Source organism: Rhinatrema bivittatum, chromosome 8 (genome assembly GCF_901001135.1).
Source record: "Rhinatrema bivittatum chromosome 8, aRhiBiv1.1, whole genome shotgun sequence".
NCBI lineage: Eukaryota > Metazoa > Chordata > Amphibia > Gymnophiona > Rhinatrematidae > Rhinatrema > Rhinatrema bivittatum.
The window spans coordinates 187,013,192-187,029,150 of NC_042622.1; the positions used below are offsets into that span (position 1 = coordinate 187,013,192).

General features: G+C 48.9%; 1 protein-coding gene across 2 annotated transcripts in view; it reads right to left on the reverse strand.

Moving 5' to 3' along the window:
- Positions 1 to 15,959, reverse strand: part of MYBBP1A (MYB binding protein 1a) — a 119,730-nt gene that overhangs the window by 79,829 nt on the left and 23,942 nt on the right. For both annotated transcript variants that reach the window (XM_029612669.1, XM_029612670.1), the window contains exons 9-13: positions 15,450 to 15,739; positions 9,240 to 9,350; positions 8,512 to 8,637; positions 6,725 to 6,931; positions 4,959 to 5,067 (exon numbers count right to left, since the gene is read on the reverse strand). In XM_029612669.1, coding sequence (XP_029468529.1) covers positions 4,959 to 5,067; positions 6,725 to 6,931; positions 8,512 to 8,637; positions 9,240 to 9,350; positions 15,450 to 15,739 — 843 coding nt within the window. The remainder of the gene's footprint in view (positions 1 to 4,958; positions 5,068 to 6,724; positions 6,932 to 8,511; positions 8,638 to 9,239; positions 9,351 to 15,449; positions 15,740 to 15,959) is intronic.

A 15,959-nucleotide genomic window follows, 5' to 3' on the forward strand; every position in this document is an offset into this window, starting at 1 on the left:
AGCAGGAGATCCCTACATAGTAGGATGCCTTGCCTTCGCTGGGCGCCCCTGCAGAAAGGTCTGCAGGCCCTAGAAACATTTCACACAGGAGGTGAAGGTGGATCTAAACCAGAGCCCATAGGCCAACCTTGCTCGGGGAAGCTTCTGCCCTCGGGAAAAAGGGAGGAGGAAAATGGACCATTGACTCGTCTCCCAACCCCACTCCTCTCCAGAGACCCTATAGGCCGAGGGGATGACCCAACATGGGCAAAAGTTGCAGTAGTCAAATCACTTTTAGCATCTAAATAGCACTGACACAAACGGACGGCAAGTGAGAACTGATTGCTATTAGACAGCAAAGCCTCACAGATAGCAAGGCACTTGGAACTATTAGCCCCCAGCGCCTAGCTCTCCTGAACTTTGTCTCTTTGCGGCCTCCCGCGCGCACACCGCCACCTGGGCATATGAGCACGCCCCTCCAGGACACACACAGATATGCACTCAAGACTAGGTCACTGTTGTACGCACACAAGTACATGCGTAAATACGCACTCATATAGGCCATGGTCGTACGCACATAAGTACCTGCACAAATTACGCTCTAGTCTAGGTTGCAGCCTTTACATGCACAAATACCTGCGCAAATACGTGCTCAAGTCTAGGTCACAGTCTCACGCGCTCAAGTCCAGGCTGCAGCTTTATGCGCACAGCTCACCATGCATGCAACTGACACAGCGAGAATGCACGCATAACGCCTAGGCACGTGGGAGAAGAACCGCTGCCGCAGCCTACCTCACAATTCAGCAAAGCCTGCCTGCACTGTTAGCGCGTTTAGGCCCAGATCCATTCAACATCTGGCACTGAAAATCATCAAAGGCCTGAAGAGCTTCTCAACAGCTCAGGCCTCTTGATCGGCCGAACATCCATGAAGACAGAGGCCCAAGAGCCAGCAACCCCCGCTACCCGTTCCGCTTAACAAGCTTTGCACGTAGCAAATTAAAGACCTCCATCAGAAAGACAGACACTTTCTTGGTGCAAGTGCTTCTCCGCACACCTCTGCGGGACAGGGAACCGCCGGCGACAGCTGAGGAGGGGATTCCCCTGCCTCTCCCACCGATGCTGCTAGGGAATTGAAAATGGCCGCAGTTTCCATGCTGACGGGGAAAGTCTCAGTGCTAGACCCCGTCACCCCCCAGGCTCATTCTACCGGTGCGGCTACGCTGAATGCAAACCCCCCCCCCCCCCGAACGCCATGCCTCTTTTTCCCCACATGTACACGCTTTTCCTCCCCGCACCCACGGAACCACCAGCACCTCAATGGCAAGCAGGGGAACAGTCCCTCAGCGCCACAGAGCCAACACCCGGTCTCCTCTGCAAGCAGAGAAGCTGCTGAAAAACCCCCATCGCTGATCTCCCCGAGCTGCTGCACAGACTCCTCTAACTAGTCCCTTGGGTTTTTTTTTTTTCAATCTCTGAGAACAAATAAAGATACATAGAAACCAATACTTTCCTTTGGTGCAGAAGTTCAGCTTCCAGGAACGCAGGCCGCATGGCAGATCAGAAAAGAGCCAGACCACTGGCTTTATCAATCTCCTTTCACTAATCTTTAGCAACCCAGCCCAGGACAAACCGTATAAAAGGGATACTTCCCTGCTCCACTGGGCTTGCAGTGCAGAACAGCCAGCAGGTACCACTGTTGTCTCATGAGGAATAAGAGAAACTGGACCATCAGATGTCCACCCCACAGACCTCTGGACCCAGGGGGGATAGCACTAGCACAACCTCACAACCCCCTGGGAGTATCCAGAAATTTTTGTCTTTTTCCCTCTCTCGCCAGACTGCAGGTTTTATACCATCTATCATCTGCTGGAGGCAGAGAAATATTGAGGGACTGCAGGGTGGCACGCTGGGTTATGTACAGCAGGGGTCCCCAACCACCAGTCCGTGGACCAGGACCGGGCCGTTGGGGGTTTTTTGCCGGTCCGCGGCGCCGCCAAGCACCGGCAGATGTGTCGCGTGCTCCCAGTCTCTCCCGCTGCTCTTTCTTCCCTGCTGCCGTTGCCGCCGGGCTATCAGCACGTTCAAGCCCAGTGGGAACGGCAGCGGTGCAGGAAGAAACTGTGGCACCTGTGGCTGGCCTTTTCTTCTTCCCGCGCGCCCCCCCCCCCGTGACCCGGAACAGGAAGTGATACGTGGTGCGCGGGAAGGAGAGAGAGACGTGCCGCGTGGACAAGTAGCAGCGGCGGCAGCAGCATCAGCCCCCATGTAATCGAAGCAGCCGGTAATCAAGAAAGGAGACAGCAGCATGAGCCTCCCGCGGCCGATGGGATTCTTCTTTCTTGGCCTGCGGGGGCTGGAGGAGGAGGCTGCTGCAGCTACCATTTGTGCTCGGGGGGAGGAAGTGAGTGAGAGAAAGAGAGAGAAGCAGCCAGCCAGCCTGCCTGTGTGTGATTGAGAGAAACTGGTCAGAGAGCTGATGTGTGTGTATGCGAGAGACAATGAAAGTGACTGCTCAGGGAGATGACTGATGTGTATGTGAGAGTGTGAGACATTAGTCAGGGAGGTGACTGATGTGTGAGAGAGAAAAAGCATGGAAGTGAGAAGTCTGGGTATGTGAGAAAGCATGGGCATAAGAAGCCTGGTGTTGGGGGGGGGGGTGTGAAAGAAAGCATGGGAGTGAGAAGCCTGATTATGTGAGAGAGAGCATGGGAGTGGGAAGCCTGTGTGTGTGCATGCATGAGAGAGACAGACTGGTTGGTAAGGTGACGGTGTGTGTGAGAGAAAAAACTGGTGTGTGTGAATGTGAGAGAGAGAGAATGTGATTCAGGGAATGAGAAGCCTGTGCACGTGGAGAGTGAGCATGGGAATGAGAAGCCTGTGCATGTGAAGAGAGTGAGCATGGGAGTGAGAAACCTGGTGTGTGTGAGACACAGCATGGGAGGAAGAAGTCTGGTATATCTGAAAGAGAACATGGGAGTGGGAAGCCTGTGTGTGTATGCATGAGAGAGATCAGGTGTGTGAGTGTGTGTGTGAGAGAGAGAAGGAAAGTGATTATGGGAGTGAGAAACCTGGGTGTGTGTGAGACACATCATGGGAGTGAGAAGCCTGAATATCTGAAAGAGGACATGGGAGTGGGAAGCGTGTGAGAGAGAGAGAGAGAGATTGATTATGGGAATGAGAAGCCTGTGCATGTGGAGAGAACAAGCATGGGAGTGAGAGACTGGTGAGTGTGTGTGTGTGAGAGACAGAGAAAATGATTATGAGAGTGAGAAGCCCATATATGTAAGTAGAACATGGGAGTGAGAAGCCTGTGTGTGTGTATGGCATGAGAGAAACTGTTCAGGAAGGTGACTGGTGTGTGTGTGCCAAAGACTGTTTTTTTGGGAGATGATTGGTTGTGAGAGACAGAAACTGGTCATGGAGGCATGACTGGTATGGGGTGTGTGTGTGTGTGTGTGAGAGACATGGGCACTAAGGAAGAGGACCATGAATATAGAGCTTAGCTTCTACTGCTGCTTCTGGTGTGTGCCATGGCCTGCATGGAAGGGGAGTAGGAGAGCTGCTGGAGGGGGTAAGTAAAGGTGGCTTTTTAAGTTTAATTTTTCTTGATTGACTGCCATTTTAATTATGTGATGTCTGCTTTTTTAAAATATTTTATTGGTGTTTGGAGAATGTTTAATAGTTTTTATGAGTTTTAAATTATTGGATGTTATTCTGTTCATAGCTGTTTTGAAACATTTATTCTGCTTATTAGTATAGTTTTACAATTATTTCTGTGTGGGGATCTATAGCTGCTTGCTAGTTCTGTTTTCCTAATAAGAGGTGTATTGGTTTTTAGGACCTGATTTAATATTTGTAGTGTTGCCTTTTCATAGATAGGGTTGCTCCTGTTTGAGTGTATTCCATAATACAGGTGTAACTGTGTGCGGATTAGTTTATGTGCATTACTACAGATCCTGGGAGTATGTTAGATCGGTTCTGTGTTAGTTAACGAGATGAGATATTTTACTAGCATGTAAGCGTTTGTATCGGTCTTATTTGTTGTGTTTTCTCAAGAGGACATGCATTGGTGGTAAACTGCTGTCTTTTCATAAGTAGGGCTATTGAGCCTGGAAGTAGAAGGAGTTTGAGTTGCTGTTACTGAGATGACACCAGAACCAGAATATCTTTTTTATAGGGTGAGTTGTATGGGGAATGTCATAATTCTGCTTTACATCCATTATTGTGGGTCAGCGGGGTTCCCATGGATGCAAACTGTACTTTTACATCTAGCCCCGTGACGATCATGGGTCAGTGTGTCATGCATGTGAGAACCTATGATGAGTTGAGTCACATTTACATTATAAATGACATAATTAAATAAGTGTGCACTAAAATCCAACCCCCTCCATAACCCCGCCCCCATATGACCAAAGTCCCGCCCCTGCCCCACCCCCACCCCGCCCTGCCGGGCCATGGAAAAATGATCTTGCTTGAAGCCGGTCCCTGGTGCAAAAAAGGTTGGGGACCACTGATGTACAGTATCAGTGAAACTTTCTCAGTCTCCATCTGCTCACAGGAAGGCAAAACCCAGGAGTCTGGACTGATCTGGGAAGGTACAGAGAATCAGGATTGCTTATTCTGTGCTGGTCCTTTAAATGTCACTGCGTTTTTGTCTCCGGTCCCCAGTTACTACAGCAGCCTTCTGTCAGCTTGTGCTGCTGTCAATAATTCTACTTTCAGATATTACTGACGAGAAGCAGAAAACCTGGCCAGGAAACTTCCCATATGCAACCACCGTGAAGGCTAGAGGGGCTCTCAGGCCTACTGGGCCTGGAGAACTGCTGCATTTTCAGAAGCTTGGCTAGCGACACACTACCAAGAGCACCTGCCCCAGGCCTGCCACTACCACAGGGGGGGGGGAGGCGGGGAGGAGATGTGTTAGCAGCAGGGACTCTAGGGCAACAAAACCCTCAATTCATTACCAGTCAGCACTGTACCTTGAAGAGGTGGATGCCAACCAGGAGCAGCAGATGCTGGAAGGCAGATGTTTCCACACTGTAGGTATCTTTGTCTGTCTTCTGAAGAGTCTCCACCAACGTCAGCATCCTGCAGAGACACGGGCGGGTTACACCAAGGTTTTAACCTTAACTAGAAAAAGACCTCAGGCCTCTGAATCAGGAGTTTAGCACTAGCCTGCGGCACTTCAAACACTTGGCACAAATTACAGTCTCCTGGGGTCACTGTGTATTATAATCCCACAATTAAAGCTCAAACACTGGGCTCTTCCCGATCATGGCCTAGTAAACAAAATTTCCTAAAATCTCGTCAGCAAGTCTTGATGAGTTTATAAGCTCCATGGAGCAGGGACCACCTCTTATGTGTGTTTATAGAGCACTGCCTTCATTTAAGAACATGCCATACTGGTTCAGACCGAGGGTCCATCAAGCCCAGCATCCTGTTTCCAACAGTGGCCAATCCAAGTCACAAGTACCTGGCAAGTACCCAAACATTAAATAGATCCCATGCTACTGCTGTCAATAATAAGCAGTGGCTTTTTCCCCAAGTCAATTTGATTAATAGCAGTTTATGGACTTCTTCTCCAGTAACTTGTCCAAACCTTTTTTAAACCCAGCTACACTGACTGCCTTAACCACATCCTCTGGCAATGAATTCAGAGCTTAACTGTGTGTTGGGTGAAGTCAGAGCTTAACTGTGCGTTGGGTGAAAAAGAATTTTCTCCAATGTTTTAAATGTGCAACTTGCTAACTTCATGGAGAGCCCCCTAGTCCTTGTATTATCTGTAAGAGTAAACAACCAATTCACATTTACCTATTCTAGTCCTCTCATGATTTTAGACATCTCCATTATATCCCCCACTCAGCCATCTTTTCTCCAAGCTGATCACACTTTAGATGTGAAAAAATATTAGGAGAAATAAGAGTAGAAAGTCTTCTCTATAAAGCTAGTCTTGGAGAAGCATTACAGAAAACAGACTACAATGAAGTACAAAGGCCTGATAAAAGATAATTTCATTAAATTAAGAGTGCAAATGAAGTAAGAAGCCAGTTTAAAAAAAAAATAAATAAAGGGTTGAGGGCATGTGTGTCATACTGGGGACTGTCCCAGTTTTCATACTGGGATCTCTGCCAGTTTTTGCTTAGTTCTCAACAGTCTGGTTTAGTCCTGCTTAGGACTGCGATCTGGCAAACCCCACCCGTAGGAACCATGCTAGACTCGAGGCGGGGTACTAATGCAAGATTCAGCAAACCCCACCCCCAAATTTAAAGACATGGCTTCAGATGACAGCCTGCAACGGCAACACGTCAGCTTGGATTGAGTCTGGCAACATAAAAAGATCAGCTCGAGGGTTGGCCGGATGGGCTGAGAAGTAGCGCAACACCTCGTCATGCCGGAAATCTGGATTTGAAACAGACTTCTGCTCCGCGGGCAGGATGGAGATGCTCTGGAGGCTGAGGGAAGGGAGCCTCAACCATTCTGCGAGAGCAACACCCAATGGCAAAAAAACTGTGGGTGCACCTAAAACAGGTTAGGGGAGGAGGATTAGCACAATGGATGGGCCCAAAAACTGAATAATAATTATAATACAAAAAGGCAGACTGAACTGTGCAGCCTCTTCCCTGGAACTGAAAAACAGACTGCATGCCCTTCCCCTGCGACAGGATGGACTCCGAGAACATCATTAAACAGCGAGGGCAGAGGTGCCTGCCCGGGCATTCACGGCAGCTCATCCAGCACATCTCACCGGTCCCAAGCAGATCGCTGCTCTTTGCTGAACGGCGTCACGGCCCGGGCATGCTTTCCGTGGGCGAGCAGCGTGTCGGCGTACCGCACCAAGCAGTAAATCCACAGGTTCCCATCCGCAGTCAGGCCATGCACATGCTTCATCCTCAGCGCCGTGGCCTGCGGGCTCTCGCCCAGCGAAGGGAGACAGTTCAGATGATGCAGCAGGCTGCGAAAGAAAAGGCAGTGGGATGAAGTCCAAGGACAAATCACGTTCTCAAGCAACCCGACCGGACAGGGGAAAGGGACTGCTCAACCCCGGCTCCTCCCCAGCCATCTGGGTTTTCAGGATCTCCCTAAGGGATACGCACGAAACGTCTGCAGGCACTGCTTCCGCCCTCGCCTGCATATTCACTGAGCGTATCCTGAAAACCCAGCTGGTCAGTGCGGACACCGAGGACCAAATCCACCGCAGTGGTGCCTCGTTTCACAAGCTTTGCTGCTCTGAGCGTTAAGTATCGGAGATCTTTGCTCAAATCATTCAGGAAAGCTCCATGCAGAAATAAGGACGCCTGCTTTATGGTGCGTGTGCTCATACGTGGATCCAAAAAAAAAAAAATTTCACAGTCCAGGTAAGTTATCAGAATAAACTTATCTGGCTAACTTAGGATATTCAGCAGCGTGGCGAGACTGCACCACTGAATATGGGCAGATAGATCAAAATTATCCTGACAAATTTATCTGGATTATTTTAGGACTGCTACACAGCACAGACAGACATCCTGATAAATTAGCCAAATAAAACTGAACACTGGAGCTATCCAGCTAAGTTATTCAGATAAATCACCCTGATCCTGGAATGCTCCCAACTTATCCAGCTAAGATTTTATCTGGATATAGACTTAGCTGGATAAGTCGGCAGTGATGAACACAGAGGGAAATTCAAATCCTGTGGTTTGGTCTGGCTAAACGCTGAACTTGGCTGGATAAACCATTTGAACAGGGCCCTCAGAAGTTATTAAGGGGGGGTGACGGATGACACATGGACACACAAACAGCGCGATCTCATAAATCTTCCTGTCAGAAAATAGGCTAGAATTGAATAAAACAAGGCAATGTTTGCTTATAATTGCCCAGGCACAAACTGTCATTATTAGTACTCCATGTGGCTGAAAGGCCTAAGCCTGCAAAACAGGGCTCATAGCTTAATTAGCAGAAAGGAAACGACATATCTGCCTAGGCTCACTTCCCTTTCCAGGCCTCCGTAACACTGTACGTATTTGCTGGAGGTGGAGGGAGGGGCGAGAGGTAAAAGCACTGCGAGGAGCCCAGACATTTATTTATTATTTATTTAGCATTTTTATATACCGACTTTCCAATAACAGAATTACTGATCAACTTGGTTTACATTATAACAGAACAATCACATTTACAAGTAAATGTCTTACAATGAACAGGTAGATATAACTTGGATAGGTATATATGGGGTTAACCAGTAAAAGACATGGTTTACATGTGTGCACATGAGGGAAATGCAAGAATGCCAAATGCATTTTCATTGTATTTCCGCTTTTCTTCCAAAACCTCAGGGACAATTTTGAGGTGGGAGAGCACAAATGCGCTCTGACGAAGCCTAAATCAATCATCGAATAACCCAAAAAAGCAGTGCAGATATGGGAGGGGGGGGGGGAATAGGGTTGAGTGCCACTAATAGAGCGACCAACACCCAAACCGATTAAAATGTACAGAGAGATTATGGTGCGGGCTTCAGTGGCAGCGTTAAAACATCTATTGCTCAAAATCAATTACCCGAAAAATGAGTTTCCCAGCAAAACCCGTGTTGCCTCATCCAGAGGGGCGGCGAGGACAGACTCTGTCTCAGGAATATCAGAAGTCGCCTTTTTAGCCTCAAAGAAGGCATGGAAGAAGATAAACCTGGAAGGAGAGACAACAGTGAGAACAAAGTCGTGGGCTTTCTGAATAAAAGAGCTTTTTTTTTTAATCCTTTATTTGCATGATTTTACAAAAATAAATAAATAAAATAAAGCAAAACAAGCGAGCACAGATGAAGCAAACCATTCACCATCAGCAAGAGGAGTAAAGGCTTTTGTGCAAAAACCATTTCCAGAAGCAGAAGGCATTACTGAACTCCTCCCAACAGCGTGGCGCCCCGCGGGCAAGCATGATGCAAATTTCCAGTCGCCCTCAGCTCACATTATTAACCCAAGCCTTTTTGCTCCCGACAGTTCCTATGAGAAAATGGATGAGCAGGGTAGCTTCACTAGCAGGCCCGCAATGTGAAAACTTTACAGATTTCAACAATGCGTGCCGGGCTCTAGTTAGAGTCTGCGGACAGCGGCAGCCGCGTGTAAACGCGCGAATACCGGAGCCGCCTGTGCCTTTGCATCCTCCCATGTGGCCTGACTTGATGTTATCTGGTACACCAGAGCATTAACCACTGTTCTCTTTACCCATGGCCTCCATTTTATTAATCTCAGTGGCCCCCCCCCCCCGACACTTCCCTCCACGTCCCTCACCTGGCGATATCCATCACCTGATCCTCTCCTTTCGTTACTTGGGAATTCTCAAGGATTCCGGTCAGTCTGGGAATGATCCATTTTCTCAAACGAAACACACGGTGTTCAGACCTTGAAATAAACCAAACAAACAGTTACCACCAGCTACAAATGCCTCAGAAACTCAGTAACACAGAGGCGGGAGGGGGGGGGAGGGGGGGTCGTATAGGGCTACAGTGGGGACATTCGGCACCGCAGAGGCCTGCATGGGGAAAATGGCAGTGTCATGAAAAGAAAATTGGTTCTTACCTGCTAATTTTTGTTCCTGTAGTACCACAGATCAGTTCAGGCTCCTGGGCTTTGCCTCCCTTCCAGCAGATGGAGACAGAGAAAGTTTTGCAGACACCACCTCTTAACCCGGTGTGCCACCTGCAGCTCCTCAGTATTACTCAGTACCCAAGCATAAATTTTATAACCAAACTATTTAAATACTTTCCTAGAACGAACAGAGGAAAGAGGAGATTACCAAATGTGAATTGTAACCAAAAAAGTTGCAAAAAATGAATCTGAAAACAAACACCAATGAGAAACCTGTAACGTTCTACAGAAATCTTCAGAACCAATATTGTAAACCATCAAGTGAACTCTCCCAACACTTCTCTCCACCACCAGGCGGGACTCTGGACTGATCTGTGGTACTACAGGAACAAAAGTTAGCAGGTAAAACCCACATTTTCCTTTCCCTGTAGTACCCAGATCAATCCAGACTCCTGGGATGTACCAAGGCCTCCCTAACCAGGGTGGGACTGCGTGAGTCCTGCTCGAAGGACACTTGCACCAAAATTGCTGACGTCAGAGGCCTGGACAACCAATCAGTAGTGTCTAGCAAAAGTACGTAAAGACATCCAAGTAGCCACTCGGCAAATTTCCTGCAACACTAGCTTGCCCAGTAAGCCGCCTAAGACCGGGTAGAATGAGCCCTTAACCCCTCCGGGATAGGACGACCTTGACAGATATAAGTGAAACTAATAGCTTCCTTCAACCACCTCGCAATTGTGGCTTTTGAAGCCTTTTGACCCTTTTTTGCACCACTCCGTAGCACAAAAAGGTGATCAGACAATCTGAAACTGTTTGTAACCTCTAAGTAGCACAACAAAGCCCTTCTGACATCCAGACGTCTTAATTCTTTTGCATGAGGAGACCCAACCTCCAGATCAGGAAAGGCTGGAAGCTCCACCGACTGACATAAGTGGAACGCTGAAACCACCTTTGGCAAAAAAAGATGGGACCATCCGCAAAGAGACTCCGGAATCCAAAATCCGCAAAAATGGATCCCTGCATGACAGGGCTTGAAGTTCAGACACCCTGATGGCTGAACAAACTGCCACCAAAAACACCTCTTTCAAAGTGACATCCTTTATGGTGGCCCTCTTAAGAGGTTCAAATGGCGCTTGACACAAAACCTCAAGGACCAAGTTAAGGCTCCAAGGAGGACACAAATTACCAACAGGGGGAGTGCAAATGCTTCATCCCTAGAAGAAAACGCATCACATCTGGATGTGCAGCCAGAGGGAGTCCCCAAACCTTGCCCCACAAGCAAGCCAAGGCAGACACCTGCACTCTCAGGGAACTAAAGGACAAACCCTTCGCTAGGCCTCTTTGCAAGAAAGCCAGAATCCGTGGCACTGAAACTCAAAGGACAACCCCCCTGCTCCATGCACCAGGACTTAAAGACTCTCCAAACTCGTACATAAGCCTAGAGGTCTTACGAGCGTATAACAGAGTAGAAATAACATCCTCCGGATACCCTCTTTTCATTAAATTGCCTCCTTTCAAAAGCCAAGCCGCTAGACAAAAGCGATATGCCTGATCTGAAAATATAGGCCCCTGCCGCAAAGGATTCGATAAGTGGCTCAGCCTCAGTGGACCATCCACCGCCAGATTGATCAAGGCCTTCGAGGCCACTCTGGAGCTACGAGAATAACCCCTTCCTGGATCTACCTCTATTCTCCTTACAACTTGCCCACCAGAGGCCATGGAGGAAACACGTAGACCAGATCATCATGAGGCCAGAGAAGCACTAGGGAATTGATCCCTTCCGCTCCATGCTCTTTTCTGCAACTGAAAAAATGCGGTATCTTGGCATTCTTTTGGGTTGCATCAGATCCATATGAGGCATTCCCCACCTGTAAGAAATGAAGGACATCGCTTCCTCCGATCTAACTGCTGTCGGCTGAGAAAATCCGCTTCCACATTGTTGGACCCCGCTATATGCGATGCCGCTATGATGGCCAGATGCTGCTCTACCCAGAACATCAGCCTCTCCGCTTCCAGAACAAAAACCAGATTCTTGGTGCCTCCCTGGCGGTTGATATAGGCCACCGTTGTTGCACTGTCTGACAGGACCCCGGCTGCCCAGTTGTACAGAAGGGGGAAGAAACCCCTCCAGAGCCAACCACACCGCTCTTGTCTCTAAGGCAGTTGATGGACCAGGTCGCTTCCACTGCCGACCAAAGTGCCTGTACCAACTGGGACTGACACACAGCTCCCCAACCGGAAAGACTCGTGTCGGTGGTCACCACCATTCACTGGAGCACCTCGAGGTCCATGCCACGACACAAATGGTCCCGGCCAAGCCACCACGAAAGACTGGACCTGGCGGACCCAGTAAGTGGTACTGCAAGATGGAACTGTTCTGACACCAGATCCCACTGGGATAGCAACGCTTTCTGAAGAGGTTTCATATGAGCAATTTGCACAGGACCAGCTCTAAGGTCGAAGCCATGGAATAGAAGACCTGCAAGTAATCCCAGTCCCTGGGCACTTGGACCTCCAACAGGTTCCTCATTTGAGCCTGTAGCTTGGCAATTATCTCCTCTGTGAGAAATACCTTTCCCAGACAGGTATCGAAAGACGCGCCCCAAAACTCCAGAACCTGAGAAGGAGAAAGCTGACTCTTGGACAAGTTCACTATCCAACCTAACGCTATCAGGTGACGCAGCACTATGTCCACTTCCTGCCTGAAAAGGACCTCCGACTTCACCCAGATGAGCGAGTCATCCAAATATGGGTGGACCAGAATGCCCTCCTTTCGGAGGGCTGCTGCCACAACCACCATCACCATGGTGAAGGTCCTCGGGGCTGTCGCCAGACCAAATGGGAAGGCACAAAATTAGAAATGCTTCCCCAGTATCATAAACCGGAGGTACTTCTGATGATCCGGGTGAATCCCTATGTGCAGATATGCCTCAGATCCAAGGAAACCAGAAATTCCCTGCTTCGCACTGCTGCTATGACAGACCGCAAAATCTCCATCTGGAAACAGGAAACCCTGAGAGCTATGTTTATCTTTTTCAAATCCAGAATCGGACAAAAAGTTCCCTCCTCCTTTGATACCACAAAATAAATGGAATAACGTCCCATCCCCTGCTTGTCCTGAGGGATGTGAACAATAGCTCCCAGCATTCGCAGTCGCCATATGGTCTGCTGCACAATTAGCCTCTTTTCCATTGAAGCACAAAGAGATCTCATGAACAGATTTCTGAGTGGCCGAGCAAATTCTAAAGCGTAGCTTTGTCCTATCATGTTTAGAACCCACTGCTCCATTGTGATTTTGACCCACTGCTCATAAAATTGAGTCAAATGATCCCCGATGACTGGAACCAAGGAGTGGGCCAGCCTCACCTCATTGCACTGGCTTGGGCCCACCACTACCCTCGCCAGGGCTGTCTTGGCTTGCTCTGTGCCCACAAAATGGCTGGTTCTGGGTCTGCGACTTCCCAGAGGTCTGCCTTTGGCCACCACCTGGAGCTCTGCTCTGGCAGAAATGCCTTTGCCCCTGAAAACAAGAGTGAACAGGGAAAAATCCTTTGGATCCTTTAGGCTTGTCCTCCAGAAGTTTGTGCACCTTGTTATCCCCCAGATGCTTTAGCAACTGCTCCAAGTCTTCTCCAAACAAAGATTTGCCCTTAAAAGGCAATGCTCCTAGATGAGCCTTCGACACCTCGAAGATCTTCTTAAGATGAACCTCAAGCTTCCTGTCCTGCAAATCCTTTAGGGCCGCTGCGCCCGATACCGGAATGGTGGTCCTCTTTGTAACCGCCGAGACCGAAGCATCCACCTTTGGCTCTCACAAGAGCTCCAGGGTGCCTTCAGGTAGAGGATAGAGCTTGTCCATGGTCTACTAACCTTAAGGCCAGTTTCCAGAATATCTGGCTCCCTGACCATGAGCTGCTTAATGGACTTGTGAAAAGGGAAAGTCTTAGGTGGACCCCCTCAAGCAGGTATTGGCCAGATCCACATCCTCCTGGTCAGTCTGGACCTGCAGGACAGTTATGCCCAATTCAGTCAGAACCGGTGGAATCAGGGACCCCAGTTCCTCTCTTTGAAAGAGGTGGACCACCTTGGGATCATCGACTTCCTCTGGCTGAACCTTTTCCACATCCTCCTCTGGATCCTGCAGAAAATGAGAATGGTCCGCACCAGAAGAATCATCCCCAGATGGCAGGCCCCGATCAAACTCCTCCAAGGAACCCTCCTCGATGGTGGGCTCCTGCAGCCCCCAAAAATCTGGGCCTTTTTTGGGGGGGGGGGGGGGGGGGGTTTGATGTCCTCCGCCTGGCACCAGACCGATCCATTGCCCAACGAGCTAAAAAGGCTTTGTGCATAAGCATCATAAATTCTGGCGAGAAGGGGGAGGAACCTTGTAAATCCTCCTACAGAGAATCCTGGTCATCCCCTGATTGGCTCCCATAGGCCCCCCAGGCCTCCGCCGTGGAGAAATCCACAGGAGAGGGAACAAGCAGGAGATCCCCTCCCCCTGCTGCACTCTCTGCCTTAGCCGAGAAAAAATCCATAATGGCCACAGCAGAAACAGAGCAACAGCCGTCCGCGCAGTGGTTCCAGGCCGGACCCCCTCTGCAGGGAAGAAGCTGCCGTCATCCCTGCCAACATGCCTCCCCCCGGAGAGGCATCGGTTACAGTGGCTGGTCCGAGAAAGGCACGCGGCACTTTCTCCACAAGCAGCACATCTGCCGGCCCCTGACATGGCTGAAATCAGCTGACCACATGGTGCACTACAGAGCCAGAGCACACCAAGGAGTCTCACCTGAACAAACCTGCACACCGAAAGCCTACTTCCCAGAAACCTTCCTGCCATGAATGGGGTGCAGCTGCGATAAGCTCACACACACAAAAATAAATAAATAAATAAATAAAACTCTCCCCCCCCAAATAACTTTAGCAACCAAGAACAAAAACAGAAAAACTATCTAAATGCTTAACTGAAGAGTGGCAGAGGCTTCTCTTCAGGCTCCTGAGGGTGAGGTAACTGGACCATCAGTTGTAACCCCCGGCATGGATCAGCGTACATCTACGAGCACTACCAACCTCCTAGGAGAGAATTCTTAAAAAAAGGCGATCTTTTTTTTGTGTGTGTTTTTGACTAGGTACAGAACTGTAGGTTTTGCACCTCCTTCATCTGCTGGAGCCAGAGAAATACTGAGGAGCTGCAGGTGTCTTCCAGATTAAGAGGCGGTGTCTGCAAAACTCTCTGTCTCCATCTGCTGGAAGGGAGGCAAAACCCAGGAGTCTGGACTGATCTGGGTACGTACAGGGAACAGGCTTGTATCTCTCACTCCTATAACAAGAATCTGATAGGCAGGACTGCAGTGTTAAATATTTGCACTCACTGTAAACTGAGGACTTTTACTAGGTAAATGATATCAGCAGGGGATTATCATTCGGAAATGCAATCTGGGCAAAGTGTCAGATTAAGATGAGGGAAACGCTCAAAAGCCATTAACCCTCTTAAAATTGCCCACCCTGTATGCGGAGAAAATTCAGTACGGTGTGCCACAACACGTGTACTTTTACCCAAACTGACTGGAGGCACTCCTGAGGGCAGGGAATGCAACAGCACGTCTAGTTTTCCATTTTCAAGACTAACCACAAAGAGGGTTGTTTGCCGGCAAGACTGGTGGGGACATTCTAAAGCAAGTCCAATCTCTCCCTCTACAGCCTCCATGACAATCTCTCTCACCTCACCCTCCATGAAAATGTCATAAGTATTGCCACACTGGAGCAAACCTAAAGGTCGATCTAACCCAGCACCTAATAGTAACAAGCAGCTTAGGGGGAGGACCGAAGATGATGGGGGGTGAGGATGGGAAATTTTGTCCTGTTCAGTTTGAGCTCACAGGTCTACAAAGTGAAAACGTATAGCAAGCTCACGTTTGCGCACTCTCCTGATTCTGTTTTTGCCGCTTGGTGCTGAAATCCAATAAGGCGCCCAGATCGGGGCTCACGAAGGTGCTCTTCAGCCAGTCCATGTACCCTTGCAGAGCCACCAGCCGCAGGTGCCTCACCACCTTCCACTGGCTGGGCACCACGGGATAACCCTCGTTGGTGAGGGTGGAGAAGGCCAGCAACACCGCCAGCTGCTGCTCCGGATCAGCGCAGCCTTCCAGGAAGGAATCCACATAGCCTTCCATCTCCGGAGCAAACTTAAACCTGTCCGGAAGCTGGGAAAAAAAAAAAAAAAAGAAGATTAGAAGCAACAGTTCCTCTCTTTTTTTGGCTTTTTTTTTTTTTTAATATGAACTTTTATTGACCATTTAAAGCGAACTCACCAAACATTCTTCACAATACACACATATCACAGCCCATAAACAATGGTCATCATTTTAGAAATTAACTTGTAACCCATCCCACCCCCACCTTCTCTCCATATTGATAAGAATA